Raw genomic sequence first — 18666 nt, forward strand, 5'->3', positions numbered from 1 at the left:
AAAAAAATTATTCCTATAGGTAAGTATGGGTGCGTGTGATTAAACGTTTTGCTGAATCAGGGTTGTAGTGGCAAGCAAAACACATGCTGCAACACTCTTCCATGCCCACAAGATGGGGAGAGTGAGACATTTTCAATACTCTTGATGAACTCTTGCTGCCTGAACATTTAAGGAGAGAGTTCATGGAAAGTAAATGAGTTCACACCTCGTCGTGTAGGGCAAAACAGTTGTCCATGTAAATAAAATCTAAATAACAAGTTCGTGTGCAGAAGTGTGAGCTGATAGAAAATTATTATCAAGATTTTACATCAACATTTTACCTTTGCTGTGACTGGTTAAAAAATAAAAGCACTGGGAGTCAGACTGGATGATGTTCAGGGGTCCCTTCCAACCTCTGTGATTCTGTGATTCTTTGCTCCAAGGTCAGCATTCAGTTAATTGTAGGAAGGTTAGCTGTTATTTCTTAGCTCAAATAAGTCAGCATTAGACTAATGTTAAAACAGATCTATGAGGTGTAGGTGGCTGATTTACTTTTCTGGTAACTTCTTCTCTGCCTGGCCACCTTGCATCCTTTGCTTTTCTCTGATTTTTTTATAAGTGATGTTTGTTGTAGCGTGGATTTGTTTGGGAGATGTATTATCTCTTACTGAAATACAAAGCTGGAATTCAGGTGCTTCATTGTCACTGATTTAACCAGGAGGTGGTCTGGAAACCTCCATTCATTCTGTCCTTCCTGAATCTTTGGATGTTTTCAAACTGTCCTTTCTGAAAAATCAGACTTCATTTTTAATTCTTTGTGCAAGAAGCATATAGTAAAGAAGCCAGTGCAAAGAATGTATAAAATTCTATTTCAGATAAAGCCCCAGTAGCTGTTACTACATTAATCATGCATTGTACTACTAAAAGGACCCGTTCTTATAAAATAAAGCAGCCTATGCCTACATTCTGTAATGTTTATTGTAATAACGGTTATTGCATTTCCTCTGGGCTGTGACTTTTATTCAAACTTGTGGCTGTGATTTTTGCCTCAAAATAGGGAAAATAAGTTTGGAGTAGCATCACAGCTTCTGTAAAAGACCAAGGATGAATTAAGAACCGTCCCAAGCAGAATTGTCATCTCATGCATTTGCTTTTCGTATCTTGGAGGAGCCCCAGTCTATAAGAGTACTTGACTCTTATTCCCGCTAGGTTTTGAAGAGGGACGATAATTTTCCAGCTTTTACTTACATAAACATCCAGAAATTGATAAATGAGATCTCAATTTAAAGTTCTTAGGACAGGAATAGTTGTGTATAAAATACCTTTTTTCTTCTCCACATATGTTGCCTTTAGCTACAAAAGCCTATGTTGCTAAATAATGTGAGCTTATTGACCATTATTGTAACTATTGACTAAGTTCCAAGGGTAAATTCTATATCATAGGTCAGTCCACAGTCAGAATGACTTAGCTTCATTTTTGGAATATCACTGGGGCTTGAAGCTTGGGCAGTTTGGAGAGCTTCTCACTGCTGCACCAATGGGCATTTGAATGGAGCGTTCCTAAAAGCAGCCTCACAACGTTGGGGTTAAATTGTCTGTGGAGAGCAGTGGCGTGCAGATTCCTTGAGAAGGGAGTATTGCAGTACTGAATTACAATAACAGCATTGGATGTAATCCCCAAATTAATTGGGAGAGAGAAACTTTCTGTCAAAAAGATGATGATGTTACCTTTGGTGAATCTCACTAACACCTATTAATGCAAAATAACCATCAGTATAAACAGATGTTTTGGTAGTTTCACGAGTTATCTTTGTTTTATTCCCACTAATAAAAAATAGGGTTGTGCTGTGTCTCTTGTGGGAGAGGAATAATAGACTGCTTAGAAATCAGAAGGGTTGCTTATAAAGAAAGCATCATTGCAACTTGCTGCGGAATGAGTCTCTGAGATCAATGTTAGGGTGAACGTGTCCAATATTTTCAGAAGCTGAGTTACAGTATGCAGAAAACAGCACAAGAGGGCATTTATATCGTGAATAGCTCTTTATTAGCTGGTGTATGTTTCACTTTGTCATTTTCGGAATTGCTTCGGTGCTTTAGTCTGAAAACCTTGGATCTGTGTTTTCATTGGCAAACTGATAGGGGAGGAAGCCAAAATATTTGTTACAGCCAAAATAAATTCAATAGCCAAGATAAACTATTTTAGCCCTATGATCCTGATGCTTTCTCTGAAATGCACTGGGTCATGGGAAGTTTCATTTGGCCTCTTCTAATAAGTCTGCTCAGGCAGAGCTCTGGCATACATTATTAGTATTGATTTCGTAGGTTAGAAAGAGTATCTTTTTCAAAGGGGCAGGAAATACCTGTTACAACTGAGCAGATCTTCTGGTGATGGATCAAAGGTAAGAAGCAATCTTCTTTTGGAAGTTAAAACATCGACAGAGCAGCAGAGCACCCAGGCTGGGATTGGTGCATGGCAAGAGTGGTGTTACTAGTGTCTGGTCCAGCAACGTGCTGGTCTGGGCTTACAGCCTCCTCAGAAGGGGACAGTGTGGGGCACAGAGCTGTTGCACCTACCCACCTCAGAGTTTCTCACTCCTTCCAGGTGGGGAGGCGAACTCAGTCCTTTTGGGGGTTTATTTGGAGGGTTTTGTCCACTTCAGCCTCCCTTTAGCTGCTCACATACATGTTTCTACCTTCTACCTATTTTTTTTTTCCTTCTCTGTTCTCTCTAATGAGATGTAGAGTTCATTTTGTTTTTATCTCTCCTTGGAGTGGAGCAGCAGAGCTGTTGGTCAGAAAGGCATCTTAACATTATTTTCATTTAGTTTAATTAATCCTCTGACCTTGCTTTCGTTACCCTAATGTGCAGACTTCTGTGCAGAATTAACAGCCTGGCTGTATTGATTATTCCTAGTCACTGATTTTCTCAGGAAATGGTCTGTGGTCAGCAAACAGCACTCAGCCAAAGCTACTTGTTGTACGAGCATCTGTTGCAGCAAAATGTAGGTGTGCTGGTTCGACAGCTCAAGCCCAAGGAGTTGCACTTGGAGGCAGTGTGGATGGGAGCAGCCCTGAGCCCTCCTTTCCATTTCATTAACATCCCCATTTGTTTGCTGCTTTGGAGCTGATCCATTCCTGTTCCAGACCTCTGTTTCCACAATCGCTTAATGTGTTTGTGTGTGCAGTGCTCATGGGATTTTCATTCTATCTTGTTTATTCAAGCCTTTATGCTCTACGAAGATCTTTCTACAAGCACTTAAAGCAAGTGAATTTGGAACATAGAGGAAGGGAAATCAAAAAGGAGATCAGGCCGCAGTTGGGTGGGGAATCAGACTTCCCCTCACAAAAGGTGAGCTAGAACTCATCTTTGTGGGCCAGAGCCTTGCCTGCCTTGGAGTGACATGGGCCAGAACCAGTACTGAAACAGCTCTGTAAAACGCAGGGGCTGAATTTTAATAGGCATGTTTGTTATATCCATTAGGAAGCAACGAAGAATTCAATATGAAGAGCTGAAAAGGAGGATTCATTTCACTGAATGTTCAGTAATACGCTGGAGACTTGAAGTGATCTTGCATCCCAGGTGCTGGATTTTGTACTGTTTATCAGTCAGGCAGTGTTATGTATATTTCAGGTGCAAGGATATGTTGCATGACAGAACTTTGCTTGGGTTCAAGGTTTTAGAAAAAGAAAAGAGCTGTACATTTTGCTGCTAACTACATTTGCTCTCGGTAGCAGTAGTTAAGAGAAACCATTTCCTTCTAAACCATCTGCAGCAGAAATGGTTGCCGCTGCAGGTCACTACGCGTGGCTGCTGGCGGTCAAGAGGCTGAGCTAATTGTAGTGTGAGCAAGAACCTGTTTGCTCAGTACACTGAGTGAATGCTAGCTGTAGTCTTTCCTGACCCTTTGCCGCAGTGATTACCTCTGTTAGTCATTTTACTGGCTGCTGCACTTGAAATGGTATGATTTCATTGCTGAAATTTTGTCTCTGCAGTCCTTGTATGGCTATAACACTTCAGCATGACTGAGAATCATGAGGGGGCTTATTGTGTCTTCCTTCTTCCTCTCAGAAGAGTGTTTATTTGAACTGCCTTCTCTCTTGCTAGAACTGGCTCTTACATTTTGATCCTCTTGACATTGTAGAATAGCAGTGCAACTAATAAGGAAGTCGGCCTAGCACGCTCAATGTTCTGAGTTTTATGAAATGGTATTAAGGGAATCTTGATTTCTGACTTCTTAGTAAACTGTGATGAAACTGGGCCAGAAGATCTGGGTTTTAAAGTTGTAAATGTCCTGGTGCTACAAAAAGAAAAAGAAAAAACTGAAGTTGGTGTAAACAGTATCCTAAGAACTGTACTCAGAGATTTTTAGAGCAGGCATGGCTAGAATGTTACGTAGGCATTTTCAATGTTACTGATGTTGTAATGTTATTAATATTTTTAAAATATTCCAAAGTATTGCCCTCAATTCAGGAATAGTTCTGGTGTCAGTTTGAGTAAAACTGTCAACAAAACAGCATTTAATCATTTATCACAAACAAAATGTCGGATAATGTGGTCTCATGGCACTTTGCTTGCATTTTAGGATTCAGCATAGGTAGACGTCATAGGACCATAATTCACAACCTTAGAGATTGTCTGGAATGGAGCGTGTTATCCAGCACACCATTAAAAAGACATCAGCAAGCCTTGGACAATTTAGTAGCACAGCTGGGAAGCAAAAGACGGTGTTTATAGTAACAGGAGTGAGAATAACTGGCAATATTCATGTATTCTCTTTTCTTTTCCCTCCTGCTTGCCACACAGTAGCTGTGCAATGCTTGGGCCACACTGGGCCATAAATAACATTTGTCTGTAGGACGAACCCACCATTTGTGGTGTGTGGTATTTGCTCTTTCCTCATATACACTGTCCTGCCAGAGCTCAGGGAGTGTTTGGGCAGCGCTTTCAGACGTAGGATTTGGGTTTTTGGGAGGTCCTGTGTGGGGCCAGGAATTGGACTTGGTGATCCTTGTGGGTCCCTTCCAACTCAGGATATTCTGTGATTCTGTGACAAAATCCGGTCCGGCTGTGAGATTAGCCAGCAGAGGGAGATGCACTCATGTGGCTGGGAGGGAGCAGAAAGCACTGGGAGGCCCTGGGGAGCCCTCTCTGCGCTCCCCAATTTTCTGGGCCTGGCAAGCAGCAGCATGCTCTCGTAATTTTCCTTTGGCCATAAGTAGTTCCTTTCCCTAACAAAATTAGAGAGGGTGGTGGGGAACGGATCACTTATTCTGTCACTCATTTCTACGGTTTTCATTGAAGTAGATCCTGAGAAGGATTTAGGCTTTTAAATCAAATCTGTCATATGTAAAACCCCATTTAACTGCTGCCAGATTCTGGTGTAACTTCAGCTTGCTCCGTGCTGGCAGGCTGTGCTCACTAGGTGTGATCCCTGTCCCATCTGAATGAGTTTCCACCCATGTTTCATTGGGCTCACGACTACTAGTTGCACACCTGAAAGAATTGACCTCTTGGGAGTTTTCCAGTGTTCTCTACGATATTTTGACAGGATTAGGGCCACACGTTGTGCAGTTAAGCAGTCTTTGTTTTCAAGATGTGGCTCCAAGAGGAAGCACTCAAGTGGGCGGAGGCACTCATGCAGAAGTGCAAAGTTACAGTCTCTGATCTGCTCTTCCAGGATGGCTCTTTCATGTTCATGGATCATTGGGTAAATTTCAGATATCATCTGGGAATTGAAACTCCAGGAAGTAGCCCTTCCTCCTCACATACACTGTAATGGCTGGTTTACTTTCCTTTGTATGGTGAAAGTGTTCCACTGTAGTGGGCCCTTTGGGTTTCACTGGCTGAACTAGTTCTGCTCAGACTTAAAAGTGTGTTTTAGGAAAAATGTGGGAAACAATAGGCAAAATTACATCATAAAATAATTAGGCTTTTACTGGTCATTATGAGGGCCAAAGTTCTTCTAATGAAGTCCTAAAGCTTTAATGAAACCTTATGTAGTCTTAACAAAGTCATCGGATCCACTGCCCAAATTCCTCTGTGAAGTTTGGGGAGATGTGTCCTAATGTCTTCCCATGAGTTTTCTCAGCTCTTGCTATCTTCTTAAACATGTTTTAATCACCTGGATACCTTGAAGCCTGCTTTGGAGGCTGTTAATAATTAATATTAGCATTTGAAGTTTCTCATGGCCATAACAGGAGTTTTCCTTCAAGACGCAGTGTCCCATTCATTTCTGAAGGGCAATTCAACTCCAGGACAGATGAAGAGGAATAAGTAAAGCTTTAACCCATGTTTCATTCTCATACAGAGCTGATATAGGAGGGGAAGAAATTGAGGCAATGAAGGGGATCATAAAATATAGTAAATAAAATATTTATATTATACTTCATGTAATATAAAATATTTGTATTAATATAATCTTAGTCTACCAATTCACGTGCTTTGCAGTTGGGAGATTTAACCAAATAAGCTATGAAACTAAAATATACTTACTACATTTTATATAATCTCATTTCTCTTTTCTTGCCTGTTAGTGGAGTTACTGGACATTTGAAACTGCAAGTCATTTGTTGCTGTTGTTTTTGTTTTCTGGTTTTAGTCTGCCTTTGGATTTGAGCATCTTCAAAGCAATTCATGATTTATTCATCAGTATTTCAACTGTAAATACTTAATAATTATTCATAAAAGTCTATCAGTTTATAGCTTATACACTGCCTTAAAGATGAAGTGAAATTTTAAGTTAAATGAGCACTCAGTTTGTGCTTCTGTGAACCTGAAAGATAATGTTTGGATTGAATGTTAGGGATTTGAGCATTGTATTAGCAGCACCAAGCTGAAAGGACCTGATCCTATTGCTCAGTGACTTTGCTGAAATTCACAGGGGTCAAAAAGTGGGATTTAAACCAGACTTATAGACAGGCTGTATGTTCAACTCTTTGGCAAGAAAGACAAAGAACAGATCATGGTGGGCATTTTAATAGAGAGTGGCCAGTCAAGAACAATGAATGGAAGGGGTTGCGGGAGGGGAGAAATTACTTAAATATTAATACTTAAGTAAAGAATACCTGTCCCATGGCTATCTATTTGCAAAATTGGAAAGTTCATATTCATATGTTTAAGAGTGAAATGAATATATATGAAGTGGTACAAGTTGTCAGACCATAAAAGTGAGTGTGCTGTTGGCTGTCTGTATATACCTGGGCAAGAACAGAGTGTGGGCAGAAATCAGGTGACTAAGACCACTAGATTTTACTGATCCCTGGTGTAACCTGTTCTTGTTGCCTGTAAATGCCTTTCAGGAGTAGGAAATAAATCACTTCGGCATCGGAAATAACCTAACAATATTGCTCTTGGAAGGACTTAGAACGGCATTCAAAATTTCAGAGGCACTGAAAGGATGTATTTGGCTAATGAAAAGAGAAGTTTAAAGATCCAGGCTGTCCAGGGAACTCCAAAGCAAATTATTTTATATTTGTAATACAGGGCAGGAAGCCATTTTCTTAAAGAAAAAAGTGTCACCTAGAAAGTGTGATGTAAGCTCCAGTTGTGCTGGAAGTGTATAATACTGCTCTTGTTTAACCTGACTCTTTTCATAGTAATAGAAAGAGGTTTGGTTAAATTTATTTCCTTGCAGATGAAGAGTAAAACTATGGAGATGAGTAGTAAGTATTTATTTCTGAAAGACTAGAAATTCCTTCTAGCCAATGTCATCATTGTCTCATTCAGTGCTCATTCATTAAATTTGAGCATATGCTACTCTAGTAATTGCAGTCAGTCTCCACTATCTGTTGGTACCATCTCTAGAAGATCTGAGCTATTAATTTGATTTAAACATTTACCAACTGTAGGAAAGTCACCAAGTCTGGATACTGCGCCTTTTCCCACTCCTTTGGGAGTAGGTAGAAAACTATTTTGAAGTGTTTGGTTTTGCACTGAACGTGTTTGCAAACTTCCTATGATTCGTGAATCTAGCAAGGCATTTAGTAGAAATTTGTCATGCTTTTCATAAGGAAAGCCAAAGAAATTACACCTGATTGATAATTGTCCTAATGCAATTGTTTGGACTGCAGTGGATCACTGTGTAGGAGGCAAAGCTGTTTCCAGGAAAATGCCTGTACTCAGGAGAACACTGAAGGAGTTGTTACAGGAGTTGAAGGGCACATGAAATTGGAAATTTTGTTACACTGCCAGTGATTTTGTCAGAGATTTATTCTCATACAACCATAGCGCTGACCGCTTCTGCAGATGGAAGAAAGAAGGGGACTGAAGATGGGGATTAAAGTTTTCTTTTTGGTCTTTAGTCATAGTATATAGGTTTGGCTTAGAGGTTAGTATAGGGGATGTATGATGATTCAGATAGCATTGAGGGCTGTTGGAATTATACGCATAAGGTGTATTTCCTAGATTTATTCTTCTCTGAGGAAGACTTTGTAAGATTGTCTTCAGGAATATATCACTTAATTATATTCTCCTTTGTCATAAGGCAAAAATGGGCAGCGATAACAACATTGTATTCATAAAGGGAAGATGGCCTCCAAGAGCTGAGAGGTTTGAAGGAAGAGGGAAGAAGGAGAAGAAAGCAATGGCTGGAGGTTATTGGCACCAGTAGCTTTTTTACTCTCTTCTCCTGAATTACCTACGGGTAGCAGAGAACTTTATTTATTTTAAAATTGCTTTAATGTAAGTGTGTGTCTCTCTACCGCAAGGCGGTACCTCCCCATGTTCTTTGACCTCCGTGTTTCGTGCAGGACTTTAAGGATTATTCCTTCTGACATCTTTCTGAAATTAAGCATTCCTGGGTGGAGAGCACTGCATGTAATAAAAATAAGATATAAAACTTTCAATCCATGATTGCACAAACCTGTTTCAAAATAAAAAAATTTGTACATCTTGCGTTGTCCTGACGTGTAAGAAACTTGTTCTGTTGGTATAATAGGTAAAAGGCATTGCCTGCCTGTGCTGTTTTAAGGCGTCTTGGTTTGTAAAACCTCATGATCTAAATGTCAAAGATGTTAAATAAATCTGTTATTTTTCAGTTTGATGCCACTACAGAGTTACTCTGATCTATCTGCTTGCTGAGCTTCTCCATGGAGTGTGAAATTTGTTGATGGTAGTAGCTTTCCATTGATTTCAGCATGGCTGACTCCTAAGAGTAACGTGTTTCATTGAACGTATTCTGGGTAATAACCATGGAGAACAATCCATTTCAGTCTTTTATCAAAGGACCAGTCACATGTCAGGGAAAGGTGAAGCCTGACAATAAAGCTGAAAGCTGCTCTTTGCAGTACGTGTGCAGTGGGTGTTCACACAGAAACAGGTTTCATGTGCAGGCAAGTATCTGCAATAAACCAATTAACGTGTACGCTGGCTGTTTTTGCAAAATGCTGTTTATGTCTTTGTATAACAATGCAGTCCTAAGCTCCACTTTTCTTTCCCTTTTACTTTAGTAGGTTAAGGGGAAAAAAAAAAAAAGCTTTTCCACGATAAAGTATTTATCAACTGTGTCAAACAAATATTAGAATGCAAAGACCTAAGGCACATTCCACTCCCGCTGCAGCGGAGCTGCTCCCTTCTCTTTTTAGAGTGGTTGTTTGTGAGCTCTGAGAACCTCATCCCCACAGATTTGCTGAGCAGGGAATAGTCTGGGGTCTGGCTTTACCAGCTTAGCAACCTCTTTGTTAAACTCCCTAGAGGGACTCCTGCGTTGTTGGAAGGCCCCGAACAGATTCATAAATCTAACTCAAATGCTAAGCAGCAGACTGCACAAGCTTTATCAACATTTTACCGTCCCAGCTTTCTAAATACAGTAATTGAATTTGACTTTGGTAAACTACATCTGTGAAGAAAGGAGTGGAAAAAATGCAGAAGCACAACTCGTGCTATCTGCTTTTCCGCTCTCCCTCTCCCCAGCAGAGGCATTACTAACTGAAGCTAGGAGTGCCTTTCCTTTCTCACTGTGAATGAGGCTGTCTTGCTGTAGAGGAAAAAGCAATGTGCCTTTTTAAGAGAGAGGAAGATGTCCAGTGCATCAGAATATCATTCAGTGAGCTGCTGTCTTTTCACTCCCAAGAGCTGCTAAAGAATTAAGAAGACAGTCTTTTCAGCTCTCATTCAATGAGGTAAGTTGTGTGCCCACCTGTATGCCAAAGACAGCCACGGTGCTGTTGGAGTTGGTGCAGTTACGCAGTTCTGTGGTGCAAAAGCTTTTATGGTGGTTGTGTATGGACTGCTCCTGTAAATGAGCCTGGTCTGACAGGCTGCTGGTGGTAGCACAGAGCTCAGTGCGTGCCAGTGTCTTGAGAGATGAGCAGGATTCGCCTTTCAGAAGTGCAGTGTAGCTGTGAGGAATTGTTCCTGATGGCCATAGGAATTTATCAGTGCTTCTCCTCTTTATTCTCTTAAAAAATCAGTTTTCGTTTGTCTAAACTAGAAAGTAAGAGATGTGTTATCTTAGCAATTGGTGAAGTATCACATCCATACCTGGCACTTCCTAATACCTAAAAATAATAACACTTTTAAAATGCAAATGCCTCTAAGCCATAGTTATGCACAGAAAACAATGTAGGGGCCAAAACAAGGCTGAAAAAAGCTTTTATTTCATGTCACAGCTTTGATTTCTCACTGTAAATCTTGGGCTATTAATTGTTTGTGCACCACTGAAAAAATCTAGGGTGAATTCACTGTGATTTTTGCAATTCACTTGTGAAAGGGTTGAGATTTCCACTGTGATGTCCACACAGCATAGTTCAGGATGGTATAAATTGAGCTTTTTGAGGCAGGAGGGGATAAGTAATGGTATCATTGGCAAATATTGAATGATTTTCATCGAGGCAGCAGTAATGAAAGGTAAGTATTATTCCTTCGCCTGACAGAGTCGTGAGGGTTGGAAGAGACCTCTGGAGATCATCTAGTGCAACCTTCCTGCTGAAGCAGGTTCCCTGGAGTAGGTCACAGTTATGCTGAAATCCAGTTCTTATTAATGAGAGAGGGTGCAAGGTGGAGTAGAGAACGATGAGAGGGGTGCAAAAAGTCTCCAGTATCATCAAGAATAAACTCCTCCTCGCTTCACATTTTGAGAAATATTCTCAACTCAAAGAGAGTGGAAGATGCATTCTGCAGTTAAAAACATGTCGAAGATTAACGCAGTTTATTAATACCTAAACATTTTATGGGTTCACTACAAGTGACATTTTGTTGTTTCAAAGGTATATGACTGATGGTGGCTTGGGCCTCTACACTCGAAGGCTAAACCGGCTGCCGGATGGCATGGCTGCCGTGCGGGAGACGATGCAGCGCAACACGTCCCTGGGACTAGGAGATGCTGACAGGTAAGCTCTCACCCAGCAAACACTGGGATATAATGGTGCGTTTAGTTCAAGCTCTATCTAATGCATATTGGAACTGTAAGCTGCTTTGGGAATTCAAGTACTGAATACATGGCTATCTTCTGCAGAGTGTGTTAGGTTATGTATTCATGGAGGGCTGAGGATGAATACCAACTTTGTCTTCTGATTTCTTGCTTGAATTCTCATTTGTTTTTCTGTGCATGTGATGTAACAAAAGAAAATGTGAAACTTAATTTTAATAGCTTTTGAAATAAAAAAGACCTCTTTTCATATCCAGTGATTCTTTCAAGTCCAGTGACTCAGTGTGAAAGGTCAAGGCCAAAGATCAAGAATTAGGAAGGAGGTTAAAAATCCATAGGTAATAGGATTGTGCTTCCATAAAGGAAGCAGGTAGATGGATGGTAATGAGCCCTATATTGTGTTAGAGTTGAGATAAATGGGTTAAATACTTCTGCTTCTAAAGGATTGGCCTGTAACTGCTGCTTTCTCTTCCAAACACAAAACCTGATAAGTGTTACTGTCAATGCAGTAAGTGAACTGTATCCTTTTTCTTCCATGATGTGACTCTAAGTAATGGATTTTGAGTTACAGATTTGAACCAGTTTTCAAACTGTAAGTTTTTTGTTTTCTTTCATTATCTGTAAGTCTTTCCTGGGATGTAACTGTATTTGACTGAGTTTGACACAACTTATACTTTCTTGGTAGAGATGCATGCACTAAGGCATAATACCAAGGACAAATGATGGAGAAGCTTGCCTTGCTTTCAAGGAAAGCCATGCTGTATCTGTTTTGGCATTCAGTAAAAGAAGGAAAACCTCTTAGAGAATCTCAGCTCAGTTTCAATTATTAAGTCGACATACACTTGCCAGTTGCAAAGCGTGCCTTGATTTCTCAGGAGCTCGTATCTGTTTCTGAAATTTCCAGCCTAAAACCCATACTCAGCCCAGAGCAGTACTCCTGGCTGCCTGCAGGGGAAGGCATTGCCACCTGGTGCTGTAACTGAAGACAAACCAAAAGGCAAACCAAGTATCATCCTTTGCTGCTGTGGCTTCTGAGCATTGCCACATTAACAGAAGCTGTATGTTTATAATACAAGATTAGTCTAATGTAAACTATATTATTGTTGAAGTAATAGAGATCCTTCTGAAGAGCTAGTCGTTCCTCCTCTGCCTCATAGTTACTGCGCTTGCAGCACTGTGTCTTGGTATATAAACTGTTCTCACATTTTATTTACTCATCTCCTTTCCTGAAGACGCCACGCTAGGACCAATTACATATGTTCTACAAGAGATGTTATTTGTGTGCTTAGATGTTTTCCGCTTAGAATGGGATTGTGACACACTGAAATGCAATCCCTAGCTAATGTCAGTTATCTCAGTGTTGAAAATCATTCAGCTCATATTTGGGATGGGGGCTTACACACAGTAAGGACTGTATATGACTGGCGAGTTAGCTGCAACAGGAGATCACAGATACATTACCCTAGTACAAGCTTCGGTGATGTTATTAGGTGTTGTTTTGACTTAGTCTTTTCATTTTGGACTGCAAGCTTATTCATCTTACATAGAAAATCAGCGTTTTCTGACAGTAGCTCAGCAATTTAAAAATAGCTCCCCTTTGGTTGCTGGGTGATCATAATGTGCAATTTAAACAACAGAAAAAGAATATCTTGGTTTCATCTGCAGTTTTACAGGGTGAAAATTGGCATAAGGAAAAGGGGTTTAATAACATGGTGTGGCAGTGAATTGCTTTCTTAGTTCTGTGAAGAGAGGGAAGCAGGAGTTCGGAGTTGCTTTTACTGGTGCACCGAGAAACATGAAGATGAAATGTAGCTTGTTCAAAGCAGATGTTGATTGATTGCATGGGAGAATGGGTGTGAAAGACTACAAACCTTTAAGTATAAGGTTAATCATTAAAAAGTTATCAGAGGAACTTTTGCAGGTTGCCTGTTTGTTTAGTTTCTTAGGTTATTAATTGTAGAAGTCTAGCTGTGAAGCTCTTGCTCGTTGGCTCTGGTAATGTAAAGCACAGACCTTAGAAGGTATATTTTCCCCTGCAGCAGGGAAATCTAAATGAGGCAATTTAATTTAACGCTTGATTGCAAGGTTAATGGAATCATTGCACAACACAGCTGAGCTTATTTATTCACTTTGAGACAATTTGTGTTTGCGTGGAACAAAGGCATTTTTAATGAAAGAAGGCATTAAGAATGCCTTTTTATTTAGCTTGTGATTTTTTTTTAAGGCTGTAAATTAGCCACTTACGGTTTTGTCTCGTATGTATATGGATGTGGTGTGTACCATCTGGCAGCTGAAGTTTGTTTCATGTTGCCAGGCACAGTTGCTTGATCTGAGATTTAATTCTGTCTTGAAGTTCATGTATGCAACTTGCATTTAGGAACGCACGCAGATAAGAGGGAAGAAATTTGAAACTTAGTTCTGAGTAAATCTTTCTGTAATTACTTACTTATATAACTTTTTAATTAGATAAGGTAATTGAGACCCGTGCTGACTTATCACATTTTGGTGAATAGGTCGGGAGGCTTTATTAATAGATATGAGCTTGTCAGAAGTGACTTTAATGCTCTTGTTAAGGAAAAGTCAGTATGATTTTTTTTCCTTAAAGTCTTAATGATGGAGTACCTAAATAACAACTTCCAAAAGTGATTTGCATGGATTGCTTTAGTTCTTCAGTTTAATTTGAGGCTCTGTGAATTATAGACCTTTGCATAGGAGTATAAGGGAAAAAAGGGTCTTCCCATCTTGTCCTTTTGAAAGCCTCTTCTCATTGTAAGGAGACATCACATTACATAGTCTTTGTACTTTGAACAGCTCCAGCGTTTGTGGACTGCAGGTAAAACACAGCTCAGCTGTTGAACATGGATAGGATTGAACTGCTCTTCAAGAGCATTTCCATCTCATGATGTCCTTAATGACAGCGTTATCACACTGAAGGTTCTGCAGTCCAAACGAGACCAAATTCAGTTTTACTGCCAGCTTAACTTGGGGCTGAAACCAGCTCCTGGTGGTTGACAGCATTTCCTGCTTTCAGCAAGATCCTTGGGTAATCCAAGTGAGAATGTAGAAGGTGAATGGGAAGGAAAAACTGAAAGCGAAACAGTCACAGAGCAGACAGCCAGAGGGCATTCCATGCAGAGCACAAATACTCCTATATCACACTATGAATAAAGATGTTACTGAATGCAGCATTTTTCACATGCTACCATTTATAGCCATTTCTACGAACGGTAAGAATTCTGGCTTTCCTAATACCTAAAGAGTAATGCTTTGCTGTGATTTTACTTTGTATAAACACAGGTTACGGTTACTTATGTGTCTCTTGACTCAGGAAATAGCCAATGCTTTGCGTTTTCATGGAGCAAAACCTTTAGACCTCAGTATGCTTAAATTCACTAGTAGTTAATATTTTGAATCCTATTAAAATTATGAGATTGTTAAAAAGAGGAGTTAGTGCTCAGGGCAGGAAGGAGATAGCTGGACTACCTTGGCAACTGGGATTACGCTTCAGAACTGAGTTGAAAAGCAAGCTCAGGTGTGTCATCAAGCTGGGGACAGTGCTGTTCTGTGCTGATGACCCCGTGCTAATAGGTGTCATGTGAGAAGCTGCGTCAAATTTTCTATTTTATTGTAGGCAATAGTAAAATATTAAAATGTAACAACAGTGTCTAATTTTGTTAAGATGCTCTTTGTCACGTAGTTTTTTGCTAGGGCAAGGCACCTTCAGTTACTGAGCGTGTATTTTCAGTTTGTCCCCTTAACTGAGGCAGCGCAGCTAAAGCTAAATGAAGATGTCTGCAATTCTTGGCTTTGCAGACGAGGGGTGAAGTCCTCTGTTCAGAGAATATCCATTAGCAATATTATCCCTTTACTGCCCATCTCACCATCACTTTAGTTTTGCTGCTCTAGCATCAGTAGCATGATGCATAAGAGGAAAAACAGAGAACGTGTGTCTGGACTAGATGCTCAGACTGGAAAGCCTTTGTCCTAAAATGTTAAAACATGAATGGGTTATATTTTAAACTTCAGACGAACACAACTCTGGTAAAAATATGTAGAAATAGATATTCCTGCATTGGAATGGCAGTGGAATTCCCATCATCTTCCCCCACATCATCTCCTGCTCCTGCCATCCTCCCTCAGGAGAGCTGATGTAAGTGTTTGTGGAGTTCCACTGCAAATGGCCTTTACAGGGAGCTTCCTCTGATGGTTCGCTTGAAGAGGTTCATGGAGGGAGAATCTCCTTTCTGTCAGGAGAGAGGGTTCTTATATCCCATCTACAGAGAGCTCAGGAGATCTCAGCCAACAAAGATGCTGCCAAGCCATAACTGCTGTACCAGGAAGATTTTACAGCTCCTTCACTTCAAGAAAGCCCTGACAATTGTACTCGCATACAGTTTGTATGATTCGTGTCACTTATAAATTCTGCTTTTCCCATTTTTTCTTGGTAGGACAGCAGAACCCACTTATATGAAGATCTTATGTACTAAATCAGCATAGTCTTCTAGAAAATAATTTGAAAATCAGCAAGTTTTTTTAAGAGAGATCAAAAAGTGCCCAATAACTTGCCATTCATTGTTTACTGTATTTGTGCTGTCAGTCACTGCAGTTTGCAAATACGTGTGCAGGTATAGTTGATTAATAGCAAAGTCACAAGTGAGATAGATGCATAACAGATCTTCTCTGTATCACCACCTGTTTGGGTTTTAACTGTAAGTTAGGAAAACTGGCACTGCTTCTAAATATGCAAGCTGTACCTTGGTACCTATAGATACCCATCTCTCTGTCTCTGTAAGGTCTCACATTTATCTTGAACCAACTCAAAGAAACAGGGAAATTCACATTGCAAAGATTCTTTGAAGTTTATGGCCTTGGGATCTGCAGATTAGAATCACAATACCAAATACTTTTATTTTGCAAGGAGTCTTTTAACAAGCAGTAGTCCAAAGTGGTTTTAGGTTACATAAAGTAATTGCAAGGTTAAGCAACAAATAGTAAGTGTACGCAAAGGTACAGTAGCTGTACCTGAGGGCTGAAATTAACTGTACCAAAAGGAAAATAAAGGCATTCTACATTCAAACAGGGCAAGATTAGTCAAGGGAGGTGAGATCCTTTGGCAGATCCATTTCAGTGGGCTAAGGATAGCAAACCATTGGGTGCATAAACATTTCTTCTGGCTTAAAATAGATGCAGGAACTTTCATTGCTAAATACAAGTTGAGAACAGTTGCTCTAAATTTACCTGGATTTATAAGTAGTTTATAGCAACTTGTAAGGGGAGACAATACCTGTGAGACACAGGAGGATTTATCAAGGAAAGGCATGATACAGGGTTTATGTGGTGTACAGTAGAGAGGTACAGATGATTTATTACTTGTGTAACATGGAGGGGCTGGCTGGGGAGAGGGAGCAATTATAACTGGCTGTAAAGTCTGTCTTATTATTGAATCTATGGTTTTTAATATCCACTAGAGTCATTATTTGGATACTCTGGTTCATTCTTTGAAGATGAAAAGGAGGAGGTCAGAGATGAAGTGGCTTTGTGAGAATTGCCCTCCCTGGGGCAATGAGGTTCTTTTCAGCTTTGTGGCTTGCATGTGAATGCATTCAGTGGGCAGAGTGATACTTTTTTTCTTTTTTTTTAAATCACCCACATACTTTTTGGGGTACATAACCATGGGTTGGATGAAGTATATTGCTTTCTGGGAAGAACATATTTAGGATTTGATGATTGTGTCAAGCTTATTGAGAGAGGCATGGTGGAATGGAGATGTGTTGGGAAGTTTTATGTTTGTTTCTCAGGCTTGGTCTGATTTTTCTCATTACATGATGATCTGGAATGAGTTTGCTTTCAACAGTGACTTGGGGCTGCCTGAAGACTAGAACGTGTTTTGAGTGGAGGGGATGAGGTAAGGAGGGTGATTTTTTTTTTTTCAGCAGAGGTTGTCTTTATTTAAAAATCTGTATCCAGGCTCTAGATTGTCACATCAAGTGGTAATAGTGATATGTGATAGATATATGTGATATATATTGATATATGATATATATTGGTGTCGGGAGGGGATTGGTTGCCTATTTAACTGACTTTTTATAAAAACATAAATTGTATTCCTATGGGAGAGTCCTTTTCCTATGTATCCATGGCCAAAAGAGGATTTTACTGTATTTAGGACCTATGTGTAACCCTGAGCCAGTAAGGTAAGCCGAGAATTATCTTATTTCCCTCTTCTGACTGACACCCATTTTAGTAGCCTTGCAGGCTAACAAAACACTTGTAAGTGGTTGTTGATATTCTTCAAGAACTTTCTTCCAAGAGGTATAGTTCTACCACTGTGCTAAAAAAAAAAAAATCAACAAAACCAGAAACAAAGAAGTTACCCTTCACCTGCAAGCCTTTCCCTCCAGAAATGTTACTGTCATTATAGTTTTAAAACCCATTTTCAGTATTGCTTTTTTTTTTTTTTTTGCTTAGATATAAATGCTAAAGTCATGTAGGCAAAATCTTTAGGTACTGCATTTCTTCTTTTAATTTCTTTTCCTCGTGTCGTGCCCCCTGCTTTAGTTACTGTGATTCTGATTCTGTGTTCCTTTAGGAGGTATTTCCATCTCTGCTCTGGTAGCTAGTTAAAATGCTTAAGTCAGGAGCTGAAGTTCACTGCAAAGCTAATGGAGAGTTGAGGGTTTCTCAAGGGAGAAGCTCAGAGGAAGTCAGGACTGCACCACCGAAATTAGATTTCTTCCTAAGGTGACTTTTCCTTCTATCCGCACCCACTCTTCAGTGTGTAACTACTGAGTTGATCTAACTGCTGATTTAGAGCCTCTACTGGACCCCCTGATATTTCTGCTTCCACTGCTGGAGATTAACGCTGTTTTTTCTGTTGTACAAAGTGGCTTTTAAAATACTTCAGGCATGTGGGAAATTAAGCTTGTATTCCTAGGGTAAACAAGATTGTAGATACAAAGACCATTTTGAACTGTATCAGGGTCTTTGTGCTTTGCATGACAAACCGAAGAATGTGAAATGCTTGCTGACATAGCGCAGACTTTGTTATTTGGTTTTCCATGTCGAATGGCAAGAGTGTCAACACAGTCTCACAACTGACCTACACCAGTAACCTCTGAGTTTGGGATTTGGAGATTGAATAGATAAAAAACTAATAGCAGACAGCTGTCAGACTCCAAAGGAGGAATCCCAAGTTTTAGACTGCTGTGGAAACTCGTTGAGGCTGTAAAGCAAATTTCAAGGCAAGTGATTTTTTTCAAACGTTACGTGCATCAGTGAATATGTCTGCCTGAAAATCTGACCATTCTCCTGCTGGTCTTTG

The 18666-nt window shown here is 40.0% G+C and overlaps 1 protein-coding gene across 10 annotated transcripts in view; it reads left to right on the forward strand.

Annotated features, from left to right (window-relative positions):
* Positions 1 to 18666, forward strand: part of NAV2 (neuron navigator 2) — a 334129-nt gene that overhangs the window by 240003 nt on the left and 75460 nt on the right. For all 10 annotated transcript variants that reach the window (XM_021401010.1, XM_021401011.1, XM_021401015.1 and 7 more), the window contains one exon: positions 11185 to 11307. In XM_021401010.1, the coding sequence (XP_021256685.1) occupies positions 11185 to 11307 (123 nt within the window). The remainder of the gene's footprint in view (positions 1 to 11184; positions 11308 to 18666) is intronic.

This window comes from Numida meleagris, chromosome 6, assembly GCF_002078875.1.
Source record: "Numida meleagris isolate 19003 breed g44 Domestic line chromosome 6, NumMel1.0, whole genome shotgun sequence".
Lineage (NCBI taxonomy): Eukaryota > Metazoa > Chordata > Aves > Galliformes > Numididae > Numida > Numida meleagris.